The sequence below is a fragment of the Apteryx rowi genome, unplaced genomic scaffold, assembly GCF_003343035.1.
Source record: "Apteryx rowi isolate R43461 unplaced genomic scaffold, aptRow1 scaffold_660, whole genome shotgun sequence".
Taxonomy (NCBI): domain Eukaryota; kingdom Metazoa; phylum Chordata; class Aves; order Apterygiformes; family Apterygidae; genus Apteryx; species Apteryx rowi.
The window spans coordinates 478,423-495,226 of record NW_020450939.1 but is presented as its reverse complement, the minus strand read 5'-3'; the positions used below and the strand labels follow the sequence as shown (position 1 = coordinate 495,226).

At 51.9% G+C, this 16,804-nt stretch overlaps 1 protein-coding gene across 1 annotated transcript in view; it reads right to left on the bottom strand.

Moving 5' to 3' along the window:
* Positions 1-9,202: 9,202 nt before the first annotated feature.
* The window catches only part of CHRDL2 (chordin like 2), a 31,685-nt gene continuing 24,083 nt past the window's right edge, over positions 9,203-16,804 (bottom strand). Inside the window, exons 9-11 of the mRNA XM_026085182.1 lie at positions 16,545-16,727; positions 11,600-11,692; positions 9,203-9,282 (exon numbers count right to left, since the gene is read on the bottom strand). Of these exons, the coding sequence (XP_025940967.1) occupies positions 9,203-9,282; positions 11,600-11,692; positions 16,545-16,727 (356 nt within the window). The remainder of the gene's footprint in view (positions 9,283-11,599; positions 11,693-16,544; positions 16,728-16,804) is intronic.

The following is a 16,804-nucleotide window of genomic DNA, read 5'->3' as shown; positions in this document are numbered from 1 at the left end:
CTTTGCACAGCTGGGGCGCTGATGTCTTGCCCTCCTCCAGGCAAGGGCTGGTGTCCTAGTCCATGTCAGGTTCCCTTGAACTAAGCATTTGAATCTCCAAAGCTCTTGGTACCATACAGATAAACTGTATTTGGGTATTTGCTGATTTTCTTCTCTCAGTGCTTCAGGTAAACTCTGTTCTACAGCATCAAGACATGTACTGGTCCTTCAGCTCAGTAGCATTAGCAATGGGTGGTGAGTTCCTATCCAGAGACTTTTCTCCAGATCAGCAATTGTCCAGAATGAAGGATTGACCCAGCTCAAATTCCCTGTCGTGCACTCTGGTTAATTCGACAGAAATGTGGTCTCCTTCCTCTCTTGGCAGGGCAGGGCAGAGCAGGGACTTATCCTGAGTTACACAAGGAGATCTCAGGAGAGCCCGGTGTTTCCCAAACCATGCATCGTCTCTGCAGCCACAAACTGAGGCGCCTCCTTGCTCGTGGCTATGCAACCACGGCCACAAATGCAAGGTTTTGTTCCGGTTCCTTGTACAGATCAGAAATGCAAGACACAACCAGCAACGCTGGAGAGTGACAGGGCTGTAAACCCCGCTCAGAAGCTGTAAGGGAGCTGGCCCATCTGTAAAGGAAGGGTACAAAGATGCTGAGCTGCCCTTGGGTAAGGAGAACACACACAAGCGGTAGCGATGATTCCTGGACTGAGCCAGGGTACCTTAATGCCCCCAGCGAGAGCCGGGCCAGATGCACAAATAGAGTTGGATGAAAAAGTCATTAACATAACCTACCTCAGCCTTTGCACCAGGAGAACCCCAAGGAAGGGGCTGAAACAGGTGGGAGAGCGGGAGCAGAGGGCTTTCCCCCTCCATACAGCTCTACAAGCTGCAAACCAGTGCTGTCCCAGCCCCGCTGCCCACCAGGAATGGTTCCATCCATGCTGGACCCCACACCATGGCCACAGGCTGCCCGGCACCATGCCCGTTGGCTCGCAACACTCGGAGCCAGCAGGGATGAGAGTGGGATGAGCGCTTTAGTGTCATTTTGGTGAGGGTTGGCTGCTGGTGCACAGGGAGGCAGAGGTGGGACATGTTGTGGCTGCAGCTCCTTCCCAGGAAATCTCTCCCAACAAACACCAGAAGCGGCACCACAAGTCGCCGCCACGGAGCAGGTCCTTTCCACGCCAGCAGATGTACAAACCTGACGCAGAAAGCCCAGGCGTGCCCTAGGAGCTCGCTGTCGCAAGAGATGAAAGGCTTTCCAGTGCCAGGTGCCAACTCTGTCCCCGAATTAACCCTGTCCTCATAGTTCAGGAAGAAAACGGCCTAATTCCTGCAAACGGAGAGCCACAGACGCAAGTCCTGCAGGAGAAGGAGCTGATACGACCAACTGCGAAATGATGGGTTTAAAACACCAGCTGCTGATCCAATTAAAAGGGCTAATCTCTAGAAACGCCCCCGCAGGGAAAGCAGCCTCTAAGAGGACCCCCCAAGGGGAGGCATGGTCGTCAGGGCAGGATCCCAGGGGAAGCCAGCTCTGGCATATCCCTGGAACGGTTGCAGTTGATTATCCACAGCCCGTTTTACTCCCAGAGCGAGTCTCTCTGCCTCTGCTCAGCAGCACATCACCAGGGAGTGCTGCAGGGGAAGTTTATTATATCAGTCCTCATGGACCCTGTGTGCATCTCCAGCCTTCCTGCCTGATAGGTTGTTGGTACTGGGTTTGTTTTTAGAGTCCTGGGAGAGATGAAGGTCTCTGGCACCGGCCAACATTCAGAGTAACCCAAGATGAAGCTGAGGTCTTCTCCCTCCTGTGCCACTGTGGGGAAGGAAAAGCCAGAGGGCCCAAAAGGTTACGAATGGAGAAGGGTGGATGGAGAAGGGTGAGGAACCCACCTAAGAAACCCACTCGTGCATCTCTGTCATCTAGAAGGAGATCCGGGTCTGCCCCTTAGCTCAGGATATCTCATCCCTTGTGGCTCAGGAATCACTTCAGATGGGTAAGGACCCTTCATGCCTCATGGCAGCAAGTGGAGGAGATGCTTTGGGCCTCCTTAGGTTGATAAATGCTGTGCTATGCCACCTGTGGCTGTATCCCTCTGATGGCATGCTGCTCGGGGGCAGAGCTGGTGACGTGCCTTGCGCCAGCAGATCGGCCTCCAGGATCATTCCTCCAACCAAACCAGCAAAAAGCAATGCGCCAGGAGCTGGGCAGTGGAATCGGGCACTTGGCCTGTGTGGCTGCAGGTTGCTGCCTAACACGAGCTCATCCCTTCGGTTTGTGCTGCCGTAGTGAGTGAGGGGGAACAGCAGCCAACGAGAAAATGCTTTATTGCTCAGTAAAAAAATTATGGTGTGCCTTTTATGATAGTGTCCCAAAGCAGCGCTACAATAAAGGAATAGACAAAACACAGCAGAAAGCCTGACTTGCAGGCAACAGAAAGCTGGCTGAGGCTTAAGAGACTGAAGGCAGTGGAAAAGCTAACACCTGAGAAGACTAGATGCTGCTTAGAGGTATCCAGGACCAGGGCAACATGATGGATCTGAGAGATAAAGAAAGCTCCACCTTCCTGGAAGGGCAAATCAGTCACATCCGTGGTTACCCCATGAAAATGGCATCATCTCAGTCTTTCAGCTCTTCCTCTCATGATGGGTGCGTGCAACTCCTAACCCTGCAGCACGCAGGCCAGCAAACATGTTTCCTAGAACCAACTTCAATGCAAGGACAACAGCAGCAATACCAAAAGTATGCACCCAGGGCACGGGAGAACAACGGCACCAGTCGAGACAGCAGGGCAATGCTGGCATGCTCCCTGCACTGGAACCACATTTCCAGGAAAAGCATCAGGCAGCAGTATCATCTCTCAGTTGGAAGTTCCTTGGAATGGGACTGCCTCTCCTTGGAAGTTTCCATCTCTCTGTTGTGTCTCCATAAAACATCCCTCCAAGGAAATTCTCTGTTGCACAGACACCGTTAATCTCTGAAACACCCTGCCCAAGGCAAAGCTTAGCCAGGGGTCCAAAGCAATTCAGCACTGACATGGATGATGCGGTTACTTTAGACATGTGGTGCTTTTTAGAAGAAATACCATGCACCATGCTCTAGCTATAAATTAGTAAGGCATGAAAGCCAGGGAGGGATCTGATCCCAGGTAGGTTTCTCCATACCTGCTTGCTGCAGGGCTTCTCCTGGCCATGGAGCACCCAGTACCAACCACTGTCCAACATCAGACTGGGATGGTGCATAGAAGGGCTCCCGGATGCTGGTGGGAACCAGAGCCAGGACCTCATTTCCAGCTCTCCACAGCAGCGATTGGAGTCTGTGCTTTGCTATGAAACAGCGATATCTGAAACAACCAGCCTCCAGACCATAGGTCAGTCAATTCTGGATCTACCAAGGGTAATAAAGAGGTGTTAGAGAGGCTCTGTTTCCACAGCACTTACCTTATTTACTAAGTTGCACCCCTTACAGGTCATTATGAGACGGTAGAGTTCAGGATCCTGCAAGGAGGAAGCAGGGCAAGAAGGGAATGGTATCCCGGGTTGCATCAGGAAGAGTGTTGCCAGCAGGTCGAGGGAGGTGATCCTGCCCCTCTACTCAGCCTTGGTGAGGCCACATCTGAAGTAGTGTGTGCAGTTCTGGGCTCCCCAGCACAAGGGAGACATGGAGCTACTGGAACAAGTCCAGCATAGGACTATGAAGGTGATTAGGAGACTGGAGCATCTCCCTTATGAGGAAAGGCTGTTTAGCCTGGAGAAGAGAAGATTGAGGGGGGATCTTATCAATGCATATAAGTATCTGAAGGGAGGGTGTAGAGAGGATGGGGCCAGACTCTTCAGCAGTGCCTAGCGATAGGATGAGAGGGAACAGGCACAAACTGAAACACAGGCAGTTCCATCTGAAGATGAGGAAAAACTTCTTCACTGTGAGGGTGACAGAGCACTGGAGCAGGTTGCCCAGAGAGGTTGTGGAGTCTCCTTCTCTGGAGATATTCAAAACCTGCCTGGACACAATCCTGTGCAGCGTGCTCTAGGTGACCCTGGTTGAGCAGGGGGGTTGGACTAGATGATCTCCTGAGGTCCCTTCCAACCTCAACCATTCTGTGATTCTGCGTAGACAGCTCCTGTCTGCATTTGGGTTTGGTAGCGCATAGCTACCTACAGAAAACCTCATCTGGACTGGACAGTGCAGGGTTTGGGCAGATTTTCCCCCAGGAATGAGGCCATCCCTAGGAACCCAACTGGGCAACCTCATTTCAAATATCCACCACTTCTGGTAAATGAGCTTAAATTGGGCCTTAGCTCTGCTTCAATTAGAGCTTTCAAGTGTGAGTTAATTAGGCTGACGAGCGAAGGGTTAGCCTCTGCCAGCGGACTGGCAGCATCCTCCCCGCAGGCGCTCGCCTTCAGTTACGCACTCAGCAGCCTTGTTCCGGCCATGAGACGAGACCCGGGACTTATCCCTTCTCCTGCCCCTCCCCTTCATCCCTTCCTGGGATTCCCAACAGGCAACCAGCTCAAAAAGCATCACTAGTTTGTTGGGGTCCTTGTTTTTCCTTGGGTTAATTTAACTGGATCAGTCCCATGTCCGGGTGCATTGCACAGCCTTGCAAGCCATGGCTGGACACAGCACGGTGCGTAGCACGGGGGACAGGAACCCAGCACAGGGCAACGTGGGGATGTCGGAGACATGCCTGGGTACCCTTCGCTGGGAGAGATGTGGCAGGGATGAAGGGAACGCATCCTTGCGGCGTGGCTGTCGTGCACAGCATGGACACCCTGGCTTCTCACCAAAAGACACCATGTCCCTTCAGGAGCTGTCTGGGTCCTCCTGGGTGTCTCCAGTCAGCAGAAGTGGATGTGGAGCCAGGTATTTCCTCAACAAAGCCCTGTTGTTTTGCAAAGCAGGGAAGTTTCTTTGCTCCCAAACCCCTTTCAGCCAATCCTTGACCCCATATAACCTCTTTTGAGCACCTGCCCTCAGCACTTGGTGCAACTCCCTCCGTGCCTCCCTGCCCCTTAGCCACACACCCGAAGACCCTAGTGCAAACACCTCAGTGTCCTGCCAGCAGAGTTCAGATGATTCCTTGGATCCATCACTCCCTGCTCCGCGGATCCAGGCTGCAGGCCACCGTCCCTGCCGCTTTAGCTATCATTAGCCCGAGCAATGTTGAACGGTGCCTTCACCTTGCCAAAACAGAAGTGCCCGGTACAGCAGTACCAGGTCTACGTGCACCGGTGCCCCAGCGCTCTCGCTGCCGCATTTCTCCCTGGTTGCTCTTTGCTGCAGGCCCGCGGCGGCCGAGGCTGGGAGCTGGAGACGCGCCTGGTCTCTCGCCGGCTCCGGGGCCAAGGGCTGGGCCCCGCGTGCGCTCGCGACGCTCCCGCGCCAAGTCCTCCATCCTTTGCACACGCGCAGGCCTGGTGTCGGTCCACGTCCCAAGCGTGTGGCAACGACCCCTGGCCGTGCAGAGCATAACGAAGAGCGAAGGGGAAGGCACGGCTGTCCCCAGGGTGGGAGCTGCTCTTGCTGTTGATCCTTTTACAGCCCCGCGTGAGCGCTTGCCTCTCCAAGAGAGAGCACCTGCACTCACTTAACAGCTTGCTTAGGCGTTCTTCCAGCACGCCAGAACCTCCCGTTTCCTGGCCTGAGTTTGCCCCCAGCCTTTGCCTGACCCCCCGTGCCAGCTGCCAGCGCTGAGCTCAGTTTTCAGCCCCAAAACGACTGCAGACCGTACCCAAGCAGGGTCAGGGCTGTGCCGGTGCCACCCCGCACAGCAGGATGCTCTCCTCCGCATGCCAACCCCCAAAGACATGTTCACAACAAGCAAGCATCCTTGTGGCGTGCAAATGTGGCTACGTCGTTGCTGGGACGTTTCTCTGCAAAACCCCAGCTTCTCATCAACGCAATGTCCTCTGGGTAATAACCTTGTGCCCAGCGTCCGCGTCCCCTGCAGCAGCCAGCCCTGTGCCTGGGTGATGGTTGTCTCCGTGCTGAAGGGAGACCCAATGGGACCAGCCGGCCCCGTCTCATGTCCTGACCTGGACGTCCACCAGAGAGCCTCCTGCTCCCACCCCTTCATGGACAGGCCTCTATCTCTCCCCCACCATGGCCTTCTCTGCAGATGGGGTTGGTGAGCAGCAGCAGCAGGAGCTGGAGGCAGCTGGGGCTCCCAGCTGTGTTGATGGTGAGAGGTGTCCACTTATCTCAGCTAGCATTTGCCAAAGGGGTATTGAACAGGACTCTCTGACCATGCACAGCCAAAGTGGGGTCGTCTGCCCGCTCTGGCCCAGCGTGGCTGCACGGCCAGGGGAATCATGCATGGCAAGAGCAGGGCTTTTGGGAATCCTCTCCCCATCTCCATGCTTCCTGGTCCCTCCATCACTAGCCTGCAGCATCTCTTGGCAGCAGAGCGGGGCCAGAGTGGTCCTCGCCTGCACCATGTGCCCAAGGGAGTGTGGCTGAGCCATCACACTCCTGCACAGGAGCTGAAGGTGAAGGAGACATCACCCAGGCCACGGTTCCACCATCCCAACCCCGAGGAGGGTGCATGAGTGACCACAGGGAGCCGGAGTGGTGGACCCTGCTGGGACGGGATCCTGGCACAGCCCCAGAGCCGTAACATGGACCCATGAGAAACCCTCGAGCCTGCCAGGGAAAGGAGAGCCAACACAGGATGGTGAATTGAGAAGACACTTTAATCGGATTTATCAGACAGATCTGGATCTCCAAATAAATAGATTTATCAAAACAGAATAAAACAAGAAACCAGGGATAAATACATGTACCAAAACAACCTGAAAATCCCCCAAAGCTATTTCCAGTCTGGGTGACGGCCGTGCTGCCGCACGCCCTCCTCCCCAATGCTGCAGAAATGGTCCTGTTTGCCCTTTGGGAGATACCCCTCCTGTGAATACAGCGCAGTAGATACTATGTAGGATATATATAAATATATAGCATAATAACATGCTTAATAGCTACCTTAGTGCAGTTTTGGGGGGGTCTCAGACCCAGCTAGCTGCTAGCGCCGGAGTTACATCTTTGCAGACTACCATGGCAAGGAGACGGGGCCTCCCGTGAGGGACGTTGACTCGCGCGGGGGAGCCCCGGGGACGATGGGCATCTGGTCAGGGTGACACCAGTGATCAGGGCGGGATTTCTTCCCCCAGTCCCAGCTGGGTCCTCCAGCCCTGAAACGAGCAGCGGTTTTGCTGCTGAATTTGCCAGGAGCAGGATTGGTATATATGTTGGTATATACATTCTTCGCTGGGGTATAAATTAAAGTAAAATTTTACTGGACTTGAGGACAACCGTAGTGTTTGCCCCGGCTGCCCTTGGGCAGTGGGAAGAGGTGGTGTGTGGGTTCAGGTGTGTGGCTGCGTGCCAACCCCCGGACAGGCTGTGACACCCCACCAGCGCACGGGGACTTCCCTGGGCTTGCAGGGACTTTGCTTCATGTCTCTCACCAAACACTAAGAGCACGTCGGGGTGCCCTGGTCTGCATAATGTGGAGAAGGAAACGGAGGATGGGGAGGAGAGAGTGGCCCTGGCTCCCTTACTGGGACCAGTCCTGGTTGCCGTTCACCTCTGATGGCCACAGTGGCTACGGCACCAGGAGGTGTCTCCCAAGACGGCAGCAGCATCACCACTTGAAGGTGACCCACACAGCCCAGGATGTCCTTGCAGGAGCAAACCACAGCTGAAAGCAGCCGTGGCGGTGGCCAACGCTGCATTTTTCCCCTTCGGCATCCTCCCACCACAGTGGGGCAGACGGTGCAGGAGGGAGGGCACACTGCTGCCCTGCCGTGGCGCCCAGGAGCAGGGCCACCACCGTGGATGGGGCTCCCGAAGTGTCACAGCCAAAAGGAAGTGCAGTTCTCATTGGGAATGGAAAGTGGAGCTGAAGAGAGAGAAAATTACGGGGTTGACCATGGACACCTTCAGCCAGGTCCAGCCCAGGGCAGTGGTGTCAGAAGGAAAGCCAGGGGCTGTGGGACCTCCTGCCTTGCTTCCCCCTCTGCACTCTGCACTGATGCGATGGGTTTCAGAGGCTAAATCTGTCCTCTCAAAAAGTGCATTTTCAAGTGACCTGCAAAGAAGGAAAAGAGCCCTAAAACCTCCCGCTGGTTCTGTGTTTTGCCTCCTCGGGATGTAGAAGGAAGGCACAGAGGTCTCCCCTGTCAGTTTGGTTTCCAGGATTTTTTATACTTCGTTCCTTTTCTCGCCAGCAGGAAGGTCAGGTCTTGCTCTTCCTGGTGAGAAAGCTGGAGAACGAGGCTGAGAGGTCATCTGCTGACCAGGAGAAAAAAGCCTTTCAGTCTTCTATCAAGGGAGACATATYTCCTTTCCTAGTGGCTGGGAATTTGATTTAAAGAGCTGGTAAGTAGGAAATACAAAGTCAGACATGGGAATCTCCTGAAATAAACCTCCTCTTCCTTCTCCGCTGCTGCTCTTTAGGGCTCCAGTCCAGCCAGGTACTGAAGCATATCATGAACCTGGAGAAAATAAAGATTTCTACAGACAGAGGCATGACCACTCATGTGACTGAAGTCTGACCAGGCCTAAGTCCTGGCTGAATTGGGGCCCACTTATCTTGCAGTATTAAAGTATCTCTAGTCCTCCAATCCTCCAAGTATTCTTCCAGCTAAAACAGAGGAGAGAAGACCTGAGATTTTTAGAGAAGTACCCTTTGAAGGGACTTTCAGCAAAAGAAACCCTCTGCAGATCACAGGGGCTCCAAGAGAGGAAACTGAGATGACTTTCTCTCCTTGCAGGTTGTCCTTAAGCTGGCAGTGGAAGAAAGGATGGTCCTGTCTTGTTTTGCTGTGAGCTCCTGATGCTCTTCAGAAATGCTGGGGATGAYTGCAGCAGGCCTCACATCTCTCTCTTGTCTCTTCTTCCTTTCCTYGCACACCTGAAATCTTTGATAGCAGAAGACAACAAATGGCCTCTTCCACTCATCTGCTGGAGTGCTCCAAAGGGTGTCACATCCATGGCTATTGCCATATTTAGACCCGGATATGGTGGTGGTGTTTCAATCTGATTTGTTTGCTTGAGTTTCTGTAATTTACATCGGTGTGTTTTTCCTTTTATAGTTGTGCCGGTCTATTTAATAATGCAATTTTTTCATATATATATGTGTGTGTGTGTGTGTGTGTGTGTGTGTATGTGTGTATAGATAAATCAAAAGCTAGATGAAAGTTTTTTCTTTACAAGTTCTTTGTTTCTTTTTCTGGACTCTCTGTCATCTTCAGATCTGACGTTTGGGCTCGGAAGATATTCCAGTGACCTGGATGAAGAGAGATGGACATTGATTAGAAATAACTCTCAGAAACTTGCCACATCAGGAAGACAACACATTTTTTYCCCATGCATAGCATCTCCGCACTGGAAGACCTGCAGGAACCRTGCTGGGAAAGAGGTGGTGAGAGAGGTCTGCCCACAACGTGGGCCACTGTCAGACTGGCTCATTAGTGGTCCCATAACCTGAAGTCATAGATTTTGCTRTCTGGGCATGGCTTGACCTTCTCTYCTCAGTCAAGCAGCAGAAGAAATCAGAAACGCTGCTCAAGGGCTGTATTCAGACTACATGCCCTTACACTGATCTTGCAATTAAAAAGGTCTCTAAGGTAAACAGATGCCGAAGAGCTCGGGTATCTCCTCCTCGGAAGCACCAGTCACCAGTTCCCACTGCGGCCGGGGAAGCTGCTCTCCCCTATCCCCTCCGTCCTGCTYCGGTTACGGACCCTGCTTTCAAACAGGGTCCCTATAGACCTCCTGCAATACAATTAACACATAGGTGAAGCAATCAGTGGTATTTCCTACGCTTTCCCTGGTAAACCACTCACGTGCTCTCAAAAACAAAGCTGCTCAGTCTGAAACGGGGATCAGTCTCGCATCTCCCAGCCCTCAGCCTCGTCAGCAAGCTGCAACCACCCTGCGAAGCAAATGCACCTGAGGGACTTGGGCGATGCCGCGACAACGGGCTCAAAACTCGCCAAGTCCTCTCCCACTCCCCCCAAAAACAGCGGCATCCCTGGGCCCTCCACCTCAACCCCCCCAGCAATGCTGCTGAGGTCCAACTCCAGRTCTCAGAAGGTGGCTTGAAAGCTTCCTTGTTCTCCCCCTAGGTGGTCGCAGCCCTTGTGATCCCAGGAAGGATTACGCAGCCCTAATGGCGTCATCCCTGGGAGGCATATTTTCTAGCTGAATTAATCTCCTGTTGTGGAGAAGTCACCAGCCAATGCTTTCCTAGAACTTGCGGTAACAGCGGAGAGATGATTTCACAACAGGGTTATTTGTCTTTTTTTTTTCTTCCCCCCCCTCACATCATAGACCCTCTTGAAATGGTGCCCCCGTGAAGTCACGCAGAGCACGGTGCTTAGGTCATCGGGAGCTTCTGCCGGAAAAACAGGCTCACTGTGTCACGGTGTTAATCCCGCCGCATGTGAAAGGAGGATGAGTGAAAGGGATTTTAAACAGTTATTTTAGGCACTGCTGCCTCTGACATTTGGAGCCCAGTTTAGTTTTGCTCCCAAAATCTCTGCTGCGCATGACCGAAGCCAAGCATCGTTCTCCAACGAGAGGCCAGTTGGGACTGGGACGGGCGTCCCCATTGCCCCAGAACCGCCCGGGGGAGAGACACGGCCACAGAGCTGAACTGGGCTAAGGGGAAACCAAGGCAAGAAGAAGGGAGCACGGGCCGGAGATTTTGAGAGCAGCCTGTAAAGAGGGTAAGAAAGCAGCGCCTGATGCCTTTGGGTGCGAAACAGCCGGGGAGGAGGATGTTGAGAAGTGCCCACTTCTCTGAAGGCAGGTCAGCTCCYCCAGGGTTTGGCCCAGAGGTGTTGTCTCATGTGAACTGGAGGAGAAAACAAATTTCCATCCACCCCAGCCACCCTCCCAGCAAGCGCTCAGCTGGCACTGGCTGTGCTGGTACGTACTGGGCAGCAGAGCCCTTTGCCGGCTGAACCGAGACCCTGGCCTGTAGGTGCTGGAGTGCTATCAAATGAACAATATAGGAACGGATTCGATTCAAACTTAATCCATCAACTTAATCCAGTCGAAGTAAAGAGGCAGCCAGCCGGAAATAGCAATGCAGTTTCACTCTGCACAAGCAYTCTCGGCATGTGCACTGGAATTCCTGTTTTTTGTAACATTTACGCTCATCCAAGAACATTAAGAAAGATTTTTTTTTAATATTTCAGAGTTTATTTTTTTCAAATCTCTTGCATAATTTTTTTTTCCCCTGTAATGCCAGATGGATTAGATATAAAAATCAAACAGTTTTATGGACTTTGGAGAGATGTAACCTTTGGATTTCACAAGTGTGCGTCCACTTTTAGAAAGTTGGCTGCCCTTTCCAATATCGTAAAGTGAAAATGTGACTGCTAACCAGGAGTATTGCACATGCCTGTAAAGACAGGTCAGCCCTGACCGGTTRCATTTGCACAAGTCTTCTCCCTGTGGTTCACTCCGCACACTGTGCAGTGATTTACGCAGCCTTTACCGAGTAGCCAAGGCATGCCAGGGAGAATATGGGGCATTTGGGCCAGGAGACTGCGGCAGGCAGGGCCTGCTGGAGGACTGGGGTTATTTTTCTCTACCTTCATTTGTCCTCGTGATCAGCCTGAAGTTCTGCGCTTCTTGCTTGAACTCCTGTTTGCTGATCTTCTTGGTCTGTATCAAATGAAATATCCCTGCAGGCAGAAACACAGGGGCATCAGTCTACGCTGCACTCATTTTAAAGACCAGCCTGGTTTTAAAGCGTGCCTCTCTGTCCCCTCCCGGGGAGGCAAAACCACAGGACGTTGCACAGGAAAGGCTGTACTGGATGCGCCCACAGTCCTGGCTTGGTCCGGGACCAGCCACGAATGTCTGGTGGCAGCTTGGGAGCGAATCCAGGGCTGTGCCTGCGCTCTGAGCACCGTCTGGGCTCCATGCTCCCGGGAAAGCTGAAAATCCCTGCACCACGCTGCACCRCTGTGGCCCCTGGAATACCCGTCATCTTGTGCCGACGCCAACCCTCATCATAACAGAAGTTAATCGTATTTGAAAGTGATAACTGCTCATTAAATCAGAACACACGAGTAACAACAACATGAAGCAGGCGAAAGTATCAAGACTTTGTTGCTCTGAAAAGTGTTTCACGCCAGAGGAGGTCTGGTCTCCCCTGAAACCATAAGAGAAATAAAGGTGAAAGGAGGAGTATCCTGAGATGCCCTGCTTTGCTCTCCTGGGACTGACCACCTCTCTCCCCGTTTTCCTTGGTCATAGCAACCCTTCCGTCCTCAGACTCTGCTTTCCTCGAAGCAGCCAAGATCCAGGTTTTCCATTCCCCTGCCCCCAGCTCTGTAACTTCACGAGGACAGAAAACACCGAAACGATTTCAGCACAGATTGATATTTCTTTTTGTACCAGCATCATCCTGTCAGTGGAGATGCCTGAGTCAGAAGTTTGACACAAGAAAGCCAGAACTTGCATTTAGCAACAGAAGTGACCTTTCTGCAGGATTAGGGGTTATAATATTCATATTGGTCTGCAAAGTGTGACAAAGAGAGCAGGTATGCCTGGTATATCCTTCCCACGTCTCACTCAACCTCCCACCCACTGCAGGCACCCTTTGCATCCAGCACCATACTGTCTGCAGATGTCAGAGGCGACATTGTCCCCCATATTCGGTTAAGAGACTTTCCTGATTCCCAGCAGCAATTACACATAAAAAGAATATGTAACAAATGGGAACTGACTAGCAATCCATATAAACGAGATGTTACAGAGTGTGGAAAATTAACACGGGAAGTCAAAGACATCAAGAAAAATATGTGCCTAGCTGGACTATTAATATAAGTCATTTAAGTGGGCCAGGAAAAGAAGTCCTACCAGTAACAAAAGAAGATACTGGATGGAGGTAATAAAACTGTTAGTGACGCAAGAAAGTCAGAAGTGTTCAATAAATCCTTCTGGTCTATACTTAGAAAGGAGCAGGAGGGTGTGCTTATAGTCCCTGTGTCTCATGAAGCACTTTCCAGTACATTAGTAACCAAGAGGATAGTTTAAACAAGAGCTACAAGAGATAAACATCTTTTAATCAACTGGCTTGGATAATTTTCACCCAAGAGCCCTCAGAGAGCTGGCTGAGACCTTTGGCCCCTGGATGGTCATTTCTGACAAATGTCAGGAGCTGGGAAGCTGCAAAGCAGTGGAAGAATGCAGATGTTGTGCCAGTATGCACAACGAGAGAGTGAAGCGGCGCAGATAAGAATAGCCCACTCAGCTTGCCATCCGTGGAAAAGCCAACGTGGGATTAAGCTGATAAAGAATTAGAGCATTTGAGATAGCTAAGGCCGGACAAATTCATTTCACAGTGGGCAGATCCTGTCCAACACATCTTGGTTCACTCTTCACAAGGCTTATGAGGATGAGACATGGAGGGAAGCGGTGGGGCTGCCATGCACTTACCGCCTTTCTTGGTGCATTATACACCGTCTCAGGACCAAAAAATGAACACGGGCCAGTACCACAGAGCAAAAGAGAAATGAATCAAGGATCAGCTCTTCTGGAGAGCCGTTCTGCTCACCCTAAAACAGGTGGATGGGATAAATGGTAACTATTTCTCTCTACTGACTATGAAGGGAAGCAAAATGACTGTTTAGATGTGGTCTCATTCAAGAAACTGGTGCCAGTAGTGACWGAGTATCAACAAAACAGGTATTTCTACAGCAGTTCTCACGGAATGAGCCTTAGACCAGTGCGAGACAACATCCTCACAGATGCTCTGGAAGCAGCCAGGAAACTGCTCCTGATAAAACTTATGGCTGACCCAGAAAAGAGCGTGGGATGGTAAACAATGAGATCTGAATGAGAGACCTACTGCGCTCAGTAGGCAAAACGTCTTGCCATAGCCAAGTGCAAAGCTTCTCTCCCAGGAGCTCACAGTACAAGGCATATYATAAACCTCCCGGAGCATCCCAGGGAGCACACGAACCCGAGACTGGCAGTGGCTGGATGGAGATGCCCAGCCAGCCAGGCTGCACGCGTGTGTGAGAGGGAACGTGGCTGCACACGTGTGCATGAGACCTGACCCAGCAGGGCACAATGGGAGGACCTTTGACCAGGGCACCTCATCCAGTTTTGGGCTCTGGACTTCAAGAAAGACATGGAGAGAGTCCAGAGCAGAGGACATCTTCAAATGCGTCCTGGCAAAGGAGTCTCCTGTTCTCCCCACCTGTGGTGGATAGGACAAAAAAGCATGAGCTTGAGCTGCAGGGAGGTTGGACATCAGGAAAAGTTTTCTCCRAGGAAGGGCCTTGTGGCTCTGAAAGGTTGCACAGGCAGTAGTGTCTCCATGGCAGCAGATCTTCAAGTATATGTCAGAAGAGTGTGGGGACAGCTGGTCTGGACCTCTTTAGGCCCCCTCCAACCCAGATGTATGTGTGAGGGTACACCAGTGTGGTGAAACAGTGGGGATGGCTGAAGGTCCCAGAGCTGCAGATGCTCAGGATAGAAAGGAATATTTTGGTCATTGTCTAATCAACAGTCTGGCAGGGCAAAGATGAGAAAGAGCTCCGTGGGGAAAATTGTGCCTCCAGGTATAGCCCAGACATCCAGCAAGGCTGAGTGAGGGGCATGAGTCAATGACAGAGCCTATGAACCATGCCAGTCTCTCTCTCTGTCCTGACTGTTCCTTTTCTGTCCTCACTCCCCTTGATAATTCCTGCTCCAAAACATTGGAAAATCACATTTCAAAACTCCTGAGGTATTCAGACCCCTTAATGCGTGGGGAAGCCTCCACTGCAATTCATCTGAGGATTTGTTGTGCACCATCAGCAAGCTGGGCAAAGTTTTTGACTGGGTATTGCTGCTGGTTTCTCCTCCTGACTACTGCCTCATGGAGGAAATTGTCCCGACACAGAAATAGATGAGGCCACGTAGGTATCATAAGACCGTACAAAGGCAGATGGATGGACTCCAGGCATGACTTCCAGCCTCTTTTCTTCACACATGCTGCTCTGTTGGTAGAGTGATGGACCATGGAGAGGTGGAATCCATATGTGACTGAGCTCATGCTCTTTCCCAATAGTAACACTTCACTCTGCCAAGCAAAAGAGCTGTGTTGGCCTCGGGGACAAGGGCCTCCCCTGTCCTTGGCTGGCAGGGCTCAGGAGCTCCGTGCAGTCTCTAAGCTTTTGGCCTTGGAGGTGGCAAGACAGTTTGGGTAGTGACCTCTGCCAAACAGTGAGAAGTGGAAACGGTGGGGCCCAGACAGTGAAGTCTCAGAGCTGTCCTCCAGCTACAAGGTGCYGTTGTGAAGGAGGCTTGCTGGAGTGGGGGGAGGAAGGGGAGAGGGGCACCGTGGAGGACGGAGGATGGCAGGGGGAGGATGGAGACATGGTGACAGTCAGGGCTCCGTCTGTTGAGTTAATTTCTCTGGTTACTGCAGTAATTATTCATCTGTGCCCCCACACCCATTCGCTGCAGCTAGGGAAAGCCAGCCCCAGGAAGGCTGAGAACTCCATCAGGGAAGTAAGGTAAGACACAAGAGATCAGAGTATCTATTTATAGACGTCCAGAAGACATCCAGCTATATGGATGGAGGGTCGCTGTAACCACAGGTAGGCTGTGACCCACCTGAAGTGCCCAACTGTTTGCAAGGGGTAGAATACGTCCAATGGAGACCTCAGGATGGGGCACAGCTTAGCACCACGATCCCCTCCAGAGCCCAGGAGAAACAAAACACAGATATCTACCAGACCAAGAGTTTCTAGTGAAGAGAGACTCCTCTGGTCTACAAGAGCATTGCACAGCTAAAGGCACTGCAAGAGAGCAAAAAGTTCGTGTCATTTGATGGGGGTGTATTGGGTGTGCTTCGACCTCAGAAGAACACCCCAACTGGAGGATTCAAATCAACTGGGCCAAAAAGTGGACTGGGGACAATTCATCTCCCCAGCATGCACCTTTGCAGCAGCACTGCAAACTTTGCTCCCAGTGGTCGGTGGACCAGGAAAAAGAAAGAGCAGAAGAAAAATATGGATTGACCAGAACATTTTTTGACTGTGTTGGTTTCCATGTGCAYCTGGCATGAAAGCGGGCATGGTTTGAGGGACGGCTCCATGGCCCCTGCCCTGTTTGCCCATGTACTGTGTGCATCAGAATGGTGTCACAGCGGTTGACTGGATATGCTGGGGACAAAAGTGGTTTCCAGCCTCTGGCTTGCATGCCTGGTGGACTCAGCAACTACAGTGAACAGATGTGCAAGGAGAAGTTAGAAAAGCCAGGCTGCTCTTAGCAGGTTTCAACTCACTATACAAGGTAGGGAGCATCGGTAGAAAAGCTCTACAGCCTAAAAGATCAAACAAAGCTTGGAAACCACTGGGCAACGGTCCTCCCTCACCACAAATCTGTGTCGCAAAGTTCAAGCCAGTCTCAAACCCAAAGCAGTACCRAAGAAGAGAGCGTAAATCCTTCCAGCCACACAAACTGGGTGAGAGAAGAGGTCAGTGGTGCACACACATCTTTTCCATTGCTGGCTGGTTTCATTAGGTGACTCACCTTTAATCAGCTTCCAGTTGTAGATTTCCACTTCTTCTGACGGTTCTTTTTCGATTGCGATTGTCCTGAGGATCTCCTTGGAGGTCTCCGAGCTTGACGGCACAAACATGTACACCAGGACACGGTTGGGGTTCTTGCCACACCGGGTGGTGATTATTTCATCGGTGGGTTTCACTCTGGCTTCTGGGCAAAAAGAAAGACAGAATTTCTTAACCAGGGCCCTCAAGAGCAGTGCAAGGGGCAGGAGGACCCCRAGGAAC